This window comes from Geospiza fortis, unplaced genomic scaffold (assembly GCF_000277835.1).
Source record: "Geospiza fortis unplaced genomic scaffold, GeoFor_1.0 scaffold608, whole genome shotgun sequence".
In the NCBI taxonomy this organism is placed as follows: Eukaryota; Metazoa; Chordata; class Aves; order Passeriformes; family Thraupidae; genus Geospiza; species Geospiza fortis.
Window position 1 is genome coordinate 316,144 of NW_005054494.1, and position 11,218 is coordinate 327,361.

Sequence of the window (11,218 nt, forward strand, 5' to 3'; positions counted from 1 at the left end):
ATGTGGACAAAAAGCTTCCTTGTGTTTCCTGAGGTACCCAGCAGAAGTGTGTGAGGTGTGCATGCATCAGCAGCTCTTCAGCTGAGTGGCTGTGCTGGGCTCTTCTGCTCATAGCTGCATTTCATACCACACCTTACCTGACTGGAGATGGATGTGCAGGACTGCACTGGCAGCTGCAGAGCACTACAGGTGGCAGAATTATTTTGGTAGCTTGGAGTAGGTTGGAACCTTCAAGATGAGATGTCCTAGAGGATGAATAGGATCATGACTGTTATTCTTTGTTTGCCAGAGAGAACAGAGGGACTGTGATTGCTGCCTCAATAGCTGCTCTGTTGCAGTGAGAGCCCTGAGGCAGCAGCAGGAGCTCAGTGCAGTGCAGCACAGTGGGATGCTTCTGTGCATGGTGCTGCTTTGTCCTGGATGGTGCAGTGCCAGGATGGTGATTCGGTACTGCACAATAGTGCCTCACTGCTTTTAACCTGTAACTCACTGAGGTAACCCTCACTTGCTGAAGTTCTCCATCCCTGAGATAGATGGAGCGTTGTTGTTTGTTGAGCTGCATTTTTTCAGAGATTTGGGAACATGAAATCGAGGCAACAAAATCATTTTGTAACCCATCTCTTATACTCTTCCTGCTGTACTGCACACAAACAGATTCTACCACTTTCCATGTCTTCCTCACAAATTATTTTCTGTCCTGGAGAATGTTTCCTTTGGCCTTCACTGCTACAAGCAGCTCTCACTCCTTGCCAGCCATAGGCACAAGTAGCCATTTGTCATCCCCTCCTTTACGTGGCTGTGCAGCTGTGGCAAGTCAACAGTGCTGCTGGGTGTAAAATGTGCATGGGTTTGGGGTAGGCTAGTCTAAATCACCCTTTCACACTTTCACTTTTAGTCTGAAACACTTACTTTTTTGAGAAAAATCATATTCTAAGTGGGCTCTGGAAACTACCTGAAGTCAGCTTTGTTTATCCTGCAATCAGCAGAAGCCAAAGTTTTCTTTTAAAGATAAATGAAATGCGGCCATACAGTTACATTGAAGAACCAAATGCTATTTGGTACTGTGTAGCTTGAGAATACTGGAAGTCTTTATTTGCTGATTGTAAAATGAACATTTTATGGCAGATTCCCCCACCTGGCACCCTTTTTTGGTCTGTGCTGCTTTCATCACTGAGAGGGGGCAATCCTGCAGTTATGTGGGCAGAATCGGAATTGCCTGCAGTGGCTCCATTCAGCAGAGTTCCGGCTGGGTGAGGCCTCTCAGTTTGTAGCTTATGTTAGAGTCTCAGCATGCAGTGTTTGCTTAGCTTAAGGATCTCTTCTTGGGGGTTCCTAGAGAAGGTGAACAGAGCACATGAAACTATAGATTTTTTACTTAATAACTTTTTATTGAACCACTTCACCACACTGTACTTTGAGAGATCTAACCCACATTTTCATAAATCATCGCTTTAACAAAGAGCAGCACAAGAAGACAGAGGGGAACAGGCTGACAATGGCAAGTGGATAAACACAAACTCCAATAATGAAGTGTTGGCTTGTATATACTGGCATTTGAAGTCCATTCCATAAAATGTAATAAAATGAATGTTTGTGATATGAACACAACCCCTCAGAGAGATTCTCTACGAAAAAAAAAATCATTATCTCTTCTCTCTCTAATGGTTTCTTTCTTTAAAACCCAACTAAAATGCCCTTATCTGTTTTACACTAGTCACCAAATATTAATGTTAACAAAAGGAATTTCATCGTACAAAGCCCTCCAAGACGATCGAGTCCAGCTGTTCCCCCAGCCCTGCCAAGGCCACCACTAGCCCCTGTTCCCAAGTGCCACATCCACATGGCTTTTAAATCCCTCCAGGGATGGGTACTCCACCACCGCCCTGTGCAGTCTGTTCCAATGCCACCGCCTTTCCAGTGAAGAAATTTTCCATAATATCCAACTAGAGCCTGCCCTGGCCCAGCCTGAGGCCATTCCCTGTGCTCCTGTCCCTGTTCCCTGGAGCACAGCCCGACCCCCCGGCTGTGCCCTCCTGGCAGGAGCTGTGCAGAGCCACAAGGGCCCCCTGAGCCTCCTTTGCTCCAGGCTGAGCCCCTTCCCAGCTCCCTGAGCTGCTCCTCACATGACTTATGCTACAGACCCTTTCCCAGAAAGGCCTTCTCCAACCTGAACAATACCTAATTTCAGCAGGTGGCTGCTCTCAGGGCTTGCTTTCATTTGCCACAGCTTTTGTTATGACTTTGCTGGCACAAGGCGTGAATCCTATTTCCCTCAAGAGACAGGAGCAGTTTATGCAAGATCCATGTGCAGCAGAGACAAGGTGAGAGAATGTTGCTTATATCACAGCTTGGATTCTGGTCACTTTCCCAGAGGAAGACCAAGATAGAATATCTCTGCATTCACTGTCATGGAGAAGACTCAGTACTGCTGTGAGAGAAAGCAGGAGCATCTGAAGGAACATCCCCCAAATTTCCTCTCTGTGCCTGATTTCTTGGCTGGTTTTAGGGACAGGTAGTTTTTGCTAATGTGACTTTGCATTATAAAGTTTCCTTTGCTTTGGAAAATACTAACTTTGCTCTGTAGACAGACAGGCCCTACAGTTATAGCTGGAATATCCTAAAGATTTAGTTCCCAGTAATAATAGGCTAAACTACAGCACCACTAGAGGCAAAAACTACATTATTTGAAATGAAACTTCTCATAAATATCCAGCTATGAAGTAATTTTATATCAACTACTCTTATATAAACTGGAAAAGACAAACTGTCCTATCCATCAGCATTAAGGTTGGCAATAAAAATTACTCTGTATTCATAGCAAGTTTTGGAGATCTCCCTTTCCATTAGACTTTCCCAGGAAACACTGTGGTTGCCACTCTGAAGAACTTTGCTGGTAGCAGCACCAGTGTCAGCTTTGAGCTTCAGCCTCCTCGTGTTCCTCCTATCTCTGCCTCTGCAGGGGAGGGATGGATGGGCACCCAAAGCAGCCAGAGATGACACTGCTGCTCAGACCGTCTGCTAAAAGCACCTTGAAACATTGCTGAAGTCAGAACCGTGTCAGGGTTTTCTATTCTGTTTTCTTCCAGCCCCTCTCCAAATGCTTAGAGCACATTTGTTGCAGGTCTGCAGCAGGAGCCAGGCCAGTTTTCCAACATCCTACTGCATGTTGAACCCAGAAGGGACTGAGAATAGCGAGGGGCACACATGGATGTTGCTGGACACTTTCATGCCAGCCACACCCTGGTGGCAGAGGTAAGTGGGTGCCTCCCAGAGCCCTACCTGTATTTCCCACCCTTTGCTGCCCACTGCCTGCAGGCCCCCCAGTCCACTGTCCCATTTCTGTCCTGCTGCTTGTAGCTGGCAGCATGTGCAAGACTCTTTCTTGTGTTGCTCTTTTATTCTCTGGGTTTGTGGGCCAAGGTCTGATGCGTTTTCCCCAGGCCCTGGTGTCTTTGAAGCCCTGCTGTATCTGGTAGCACTCTCATGTCACTGGTCATGTACACAGCAACTGCCTTTGACACAAAAATTGCTTCACTCTGCACGAAACTGCACAAAACATGCCACCTGAAAGTACTGTGGTCTGTGCAAAATAGAGGGCTAATGGAAAAATGTCGCAGTACAGCTGGTCTGTAACTGAACAAGATAAATCTGGCCATAACAAATCCAATTTGGCTGACCTAGCTCATTCTAGAAAAGAGGTAACAGAAACCTCACCCAACCCTGTTCACACTTAAATGCAGATACCCCACTGGCCAGAGAGCTGGGTGGAGAGAGGTCTCTTCCAGTCAGCCATCTGGGCCTGGAAGATGCAAAGCCCCATAAAAAGGGCAGCCATAATAAACTCACTGCTGTTTGCTGATCTTGATCAGTGTGTTTTGTCGTGTGTGTGTCTCCAGCCCATAAACCCATGTAACAGACAAGCATTCCCAAAACAAAGGCAGAAGGTGGACAAAAGTTCATGGCTTCCTCTCAACAGGAAGATGAATGATGATGGCTTTTGCTTCCATACAGCAGTACGAGATGGAAGGGTACAAAAAAAGGATGAAGAGGAGCAAGCTGGATTTGCCAGGCTAGAAATGTGGGCAGGGCATATGGGTGAAATGTTCCTCTGGTATTTTCTGTGAAAGTCTCTTTGCTGCAACTCTCATCTCTCAAGAGAATGATTTCAGGGAAATGCTTGATTAACAGCTGCTGATGTTTCCAGCACCACCTTTCCGTTCTGGAATGGGAGGCTCAGGTGTTTCTGGATAAGACTGAAGAGTTTTCAGAAATTTAGTCTACTTAAAGGACAGAAGAGACACTGAACAGGCTTGAAAAAAACCCTTGATATATCTGGCCCCTTGGAAAGAAATAACTTGTAGGAAGAGGAGTCAGTAAGCCTGTATTGAAACAAACCCAGCAGCTGGTACCAGCACAGTGCTAGCAGGTACTTCTTCATCTTTTTAAGTTAAAATTTGTCTGCAGTGACCAATAATGAATATGCTGAAATACATAACAGGAGAAATCTACAGTGAGCCACTGTTGGAGACAGGTGTGAGGTGAGTCATCAAAAGTCTGGTCAAAGCCTTTCATGGAAAGGTCAGCTTACAGGTAGGGGACAAACATTAATTTTGATTTTTTAAAATTATATGTTAAACCCTACAAAAATGAACCTACATTTTAAGCTACAAAGAAAATAATTAACATCTTATTAAAATATGCAAAATTTATAATTTAATTATACAATTATAGTCTAATAGCTCCACTGTATTTTGCATATTAGGGAACAATTGCTTTCTTAAAGCTCATAGCAGAATCATTTACTTGATGCTGGAGAATAAGTTAATTATGGATCTCCTGCCTTTGATTAATGGATTTTATAATCATGTTACAGTAGGATTAACTTATAGTTCATGTGCTTACAGTACTAATGATGAGATGAAAGCAGTGTCAGCACATTGGACTGGTCCCAGAAAAGGCCCTGTCAGGAGATCCCAGGACTGCCCCAGTCAGCATTTCTGGGAGGAGCCAGCATCAGTCATGCCCATGCGCCACTTACTTCAACAAAATTAAATACTGCTCTCAGGTGAGCTAAGCACCTTGACTGAAGCTCAGTTCTGGATACTATGGGTGGAAGAGTTTTCCTAGGAGATGGGTACAGTAGCAAGTAATGCACGTACCCACTGGGCACAGCCACCTGAAGCCTGCTCTGACCCAGTATAACAGGCTGAACATTCTTAATGCTTCTTTTGGTCTTTAATGCTTCTTTTGGGCACATAATACAAGTATAAAATTCCTTGGATAGAAACACATGGAGTCAGCCAAGATTTCCTATTTCTAAGGAACCTGAAGTATAGGTAATCAGTACAGCCTAAGGGACAGAGCACTCTAGTTTCTAAACTTGACTCCAGATGTTTAAGGAGAGGAACCATTGCAGGACAGAGAAGGTAGAAGGAACATGTGGAACATTTTTGTATTTTGCTGTCATTCCTTACAGGACTCCTGTGCCTATGTAGGAACCAGGTCTGCAAGTCTGGCAGGAGCTGAATTGAGAAACTTCACTTACTTAAAACTCAAGTTGACACAAATAAAAACAGAATAAAGAGCCAAACCATATTCTGACTGAAGGAGCAGTACCTCAAAAATCACCAGCAACAGAATTTCAAATTGCATCAGCCACATACCTTACTTATTATGATACAAAGCAGAACAATGTGATACAAATCAGAAGCTGAGCATAATAGAGCCCTGGGCTGCTTTGCCGTGTCCCCTCCCTGCCCATCACGCCACCTGTGTTTCCACAGGAAGGTGGCAGAACTCCTTACACTGATCATGCCATATGGAAACACTGGGGAAAGGGCAGGGAAATTGCTGCACAGACAGCACAGCCCTTCCTTCAGGACATGATTCTCCAAGGCGTCATTTCCCAGCTGATGGCAGCCAGCTCCCCATCCCTGCTGCCTCCTGCCCTTGCTGGGGCTGTGAGCCTCCAGTGCCCTTGCCCTGCAGGCAGCACCTGGGGGCTGCTGGCTGAAAGCACAGGGCACAGTGCTGGTTGTCCTGCAGCTCCAGTGGTGACATTCATCCATGGCTGCTTGTATTTGCTTCTGGAACATACTTAGGGTTTATTCAAGGTTTGTGCTGAAAATCAGCACTTTTCCCTACCAAAGCAAGCTTCAGGGATTAGAGACATGCTGAAATAATACATGTTTTATTCCTGAAGCAGATGGAACTATGCCTTCAATGTGCTCTGAAAACCCAGCTGTGCATCCTGCTCTCTCTCCCTGCCCCCCTGTGCTCTGACTGCCACACACCCATCCAGTGTGGGGAGTTCTCAGCTTGTCACAGCTGGCTTGATAATGAAAGACATTCAGAGATTTACCAGGCCATTTCTCCATGTCATACCACAGTGCTTTAACCTCAATTTGTTCCAGGTGATCTCGGGAATCTGTGACCAAGTAACCCTCAGCTGCAGATCATCTGCCAGGTGGCAGCTGTTTAAACGATACTGCAGGCACTTCCAGTTCTTAATTTAGAGGCTGAACCCACCAAGAATTCAGATTACATGAGTCAGGTAAATGCCAAAAATGCTTTCTAGGATATCTGTGATGGGTTTTCTCTGTGCCAGCTCACAGGAGGTACTTCCTTGCAATACACTCACTGTTTTTCAGCACTAAGATCCCAGGTTTCCTGAGAGCTGCCAGACAAACCTCACCCTGCCGGGGGTGTTGCTGGCCTGCAGCTCCTTCCTGCTTTAGCTCCACTTTGCACATATGGCTTCACCCCTATAAACATTCCTTTACTTCATATGAGCCTTAGCAAATCCTTGTCCTATAGGTACTCCCCCCCTACAGCTGTAACATAAGCTGTACAGACAGATAATGAAATAGACTGTGATGACTAGACCCTATAATGCAGAACTAAATGTCCAATTAGGACTTGATAAAGAAATGTGAAATAAAACACATCAAACCGGACAAAATAATCAATTTCCCATTAAATTGAGGTTACTTTTTTTTACTGACTCTCAATGTTAAAAGCATCAATTACACACATAATTTACTTCTTTACAGTCTGATTCAGCGTTCAAAGCAAAAACTTGCACATCCAGAATACGAATTATCTCAGTGATCAGAGGAAAAAACTCAGTGCCCTGCAGGTGTCTCCAGGCTGGCTTTGAAATGTGTGATCAGTGTAGGCTGGGGGAAATTGCATTTTGTGCTGTTCTGGAGAAGGAAGTGATTTTGAAGCAGCCTGCCACTTAACTCAAAGGAAGAGGTAATCTCAAATGGTGCAGAAGGTACAGGAGCTGAATTTCGGAAAAGCTGTGGAAATGGGATGAAAAGTAAATATATGACCTCAAAAGATTTGCCTTTGTGAATGCAGCCAGAGGATGCAAGGCTGATACAACAAAATGCATCCTTCACTGAGCTTATGCAAGGACTTACACACCATGAACAAAAAAAAGAAGAGGAAAAGCTGCTTGTGAAAGATTTTAAGTAGGCCACAAGGATGACTTCTCTTTTATTTCAGCTTGTTAACAGTGTCCTAGTTTTATGTGTTTATCTTCAAATTGTGATGCACGTAGGATTATTTTAAGCTAGCACCCAGAGACATTTGCTTTGTAGCTAGTGGTGATCTTTGACCCATGGCATTGAGCCATGCTTGCAGGGCTGCAGGTCCATGATGCTTCACTTCCACCCCCACAACCAGGAAGATGAATTGCTGGCGAGCTGCATGTGGTTTGAACAATGGTAACAGCAGTCTGTGGGGTACAAAATCTCAGCAGCAGGGCAAAGGAAGGGAGGTTTCTGCCAGGAGATAGGGAGCACATCTAAATCCTGAGATGGAGAAAGAACAGTACAACGCCTGGTGAGAAATGACCCTGCAAAGCCATCTCCCTGAACTGGCAGCCATATACACACAGGAAAAGCATGCAAAGAAATCCAAGCTACCTCTTTCATCTTCCTTCATAACCTGCAGTGTAAGCACATCTTAAGAAACTAAGTCAAAGAAGTGCTTTGAAAAGATGAGCACAGCATCTAACACTTCAGCAGAATGTCCTTCTGAAGCTGCAGCAGTTTGCTCAGTTTGCCTGTGCTCTGAACCTTTGCACATTGTTCTTAGAGCCAAACATGGACCACATTATTTTGTGTTGCAAAGCCCAGACACCCATAAACACCAAGCAGAAAATATATGGAGAGAGACGAACAATGGGTCCTTTAATGATTACAGGCATCTTTCGTCTTAAACCTGAGAGTTTAAAGTCAATTGCAGCTGACTTGGATTGCCTCTTGCTTGTATAGAGCCTGTAAATAAAGTGTTAATTCAGAGCCCTTAGCTGTGATCAGGAATGCATCACATTTGGTGTTGCACCAAGCTCTAGTCTCTAGAGTACTGGCCAAGCCCCAGGGCACTGGGGTTTTGGGTGCTACTTTGTACACATATTTATCTTTATGTGGACATCTATTTTGCCTGATGTAGGGGAGGGCCACTCATAGCAGTCACTTTTTTGATTTTACACTCCTTGTCCCTGTTCCCCTTTCCACAATAGCTGCAATGTAATGTTTCAGTAGAGCAAGGCTTTGCAAATTTGGCTCAATGAGACATGGAGCAAACAGCTTTTCAGAGAGCTTCAACTCAGCCATCAGAAGGGGCAGTTTGGTCTTTGTGCAAGCAGTACTCACATTCCAAACTGCATTAGGGAAAAGCTGCTGGGTTTTTATGCATTTTTATTATCAGTTCCAGATTAGGAATCTGATACTAATTTTTTCTTAAAGCCAGTGTTCAGAGTACAGCTTATACTCTAAAACAAAACCAGGATTGTGATGTTTTTCTCTCACTAGCTTGCTCTTTTTTGGTTTGCTTTTTTTTTTCCTCTCCCTGGCTTTACTCCAAGGACCTTTTCTGCTTTTTGCTACACTTTCGAGATGAAGCACCGGATGGTTACAGCAGTGCTGGTAGCACTGGTACAGGTTTCACAGAGTTTCCCTGCCTTGTACCACCGAGGCTGGTGGAGGCTGCTAAGGGAAGGAGATAGTTGTGGAAAATGTGATTTGGCACTCTGCTCTGAGCCCAAGGACTGTCCAGCTGGGGCTGTGCTGGATCGCTGTGGCTGCTGCCCGGAATGTGGCAACGTGGAAGGTCAGATCTGCGACTTGGACCAGGGCAATCATTTTTATGGGCAATGTGGGGATCACCTCGAGTGCAGGTTGGATGCTGATGAAGCAAGGTTTGGGGAAGTCCCTGAACCGCAGTGTGTGTGCAAATCTCAAGAAAGCATCTGTGGATCTGATGGGAAAACCTACGAAAACATCTGTCAGTTCAACAAGGCTTATGCTGCGAAAAGAAACATCAGTGTGAAACATAAAGGGCCATGTGAATCAGGTAATGTGTACAGAGGCACTTCCAAACTGAAAAAAAGAGCTGATTCTTATCTTCAGACATGTTACGAGCTACTCTAGCCTAACTTCATTAAACTAACACTGTGTTTTTGTTACAATTATCATTATTCTGTTATAATGCAGAGACACATTTTTAACTTTGTGTTAAAAATGTGTTTCAGCATCTGGTACTAAATCTTGTCTTTTATAAGCCTCTATATTAGACTAGTGGATTAAATCTCCTAAAAAGGCATCAATCTACAACATGGGTCTGTTCTCAATAATCAGAGTATGATTACTATAATCAGAGTATGATTTTTTTTTCTACAGAACTTGTATGTGGAGTTGGGAATTGGTAAACAGATAGGATAGTCTGGGAGGAATGGACAAATGATTATTATTGTAACAGGACTGACTTAAAGTGGTGATAGTAAAGCAGATCTCATTTTATATATATATATATATATATATATATATATATATCTCCTGTGTATACATATACACACACAGGTACATGTGTGCATGTGTGTATCCACCTGTGAGGATACATGGTAAGCAGTGAAGCAGGGGCAATAGAAGAAGATAGGATTTAATTAACAGCTCTGTTCTTTTTACCAAAAAGTCCAATTCAGAATCATCATAAAATCTAGCTAACCCATGAAAGAGAAATCGAAATAGTAGAACAGAATCAAGTGGAAACAATTTCCCTAAAGGACTCTTAAAGTGCACAGTTGTCTCTGTCCATTGTTAGTGGAAGGATTCCTAGGTGGGTATACAGGGGACTCGGGCTCCCTGCTCATATGCTGTTCCCTTTCTCTGCATTACTACAAGTCATTACTCCTGGGCGTCTATCACTTAAGACATGACTATAAAATGAAAATGTGAAGAGGTTTTTTTTGTTTCTAAATGAGAAACTACTGTGGGTTTTTAAGTTAATCAAATGTTTTCTCAAATGAGGTAGAAGAGGTCTGTGGGTCACAAATGGGTCACAGCTCCGGGAATCTGAAATTGCAACTCTGGCAAAGGACTGGGAGTAACTCGGGTGTATTTCACCTGCTCTTCTCTAGCAGTCTTAGACCATATGCTGTGGTTTTATATTGAATGAACAAGGGATATTGACCACTTAGAAAGTGATGAACAATTGATATCAGGCTTCTTTCCTCTTTCTCTAGCTGAGAGAGAAGGATCCATTAGAGAATCCTGTATTTGCTATCAGGGTATTAAGGTGGGAAACGAGGATTGTCAGGAAAGCGACATGCATGCCAGCCTGCAGTACAACTGAAAGTCTGTCAGGTTGGGAAGGAGTCTTTGTTTGGGACTCCGTAGCAGTAGTTCTTGTGGCATAATCCCTCCAGCAAGATTTCAGTCAGAAGTGCTCGTCCCTTAGCGAGTGCTGGTAACTTTGCAGCAGCGGCAGCTGCTCAGGCGCACAGGCTTAAAGCAGTGGTCCCTCTAATTGATTTAACAGAACTGGCCCGGTTCAAGAGACTTTTTAATTTGGAAGTACTATCACTTTTAATTGCTGGTGTCATCCAGCAGCCCCCAGTGGCCCCCGAGGCGCATCGCGCTGCTGCTCCTCCAGCAGGAGAAGGATCTTGGCTGCTCTGCTCTGCATGCAGGCATCACCCCCAGCGCTTTCCCACTGCTTCCCTGGCTCCCCCGAAAATCTGGAGCCTCTCTCCAGGAATGCAGAGAATTATCCTCACCGCTCAGCTTTTTGAATTGCACAGAAGCCTGCGCAAAGTTCACAGCCGTGTCACTGCTGCGCGGTTTAGTTAAAGAGGCTGTGGCGTGCCCGCGCTGGGCAGGGTGCTGGGGTGGCAGCGACCGGGGTCACAAATGCCCTTCTCCTGTCC

General features: G+C 44.5%; 1 protein-coding gene across 1 annotated transcript in view; it reads left to right on the top strand.

The window, feature by feature from the left end:
• Nucleotides 1-8,472: 8,472 nt before the first annotated feature.
• LOC102045035 (kazal-type serine protease inhibitor domain-containing protein 1-like) overlaps nucleotides 8,473-11,218 on the top strand; it is a 9,979-nt gene continuing 7,233 nt past the window's right edge. The window contains exon 1 of the mRNA XM_005428623.1: nucleotides 8,473-9,366. Coding sequence (XP_005428680.1) covers nucleotides 8,910-9,366 — 457 coding nt within the window. The 5' untranslated portion in view covers nucleotides 8,473-8,909. The remainder of the gene's footprint in view (nucleotides 9,367-11,218) is intronic.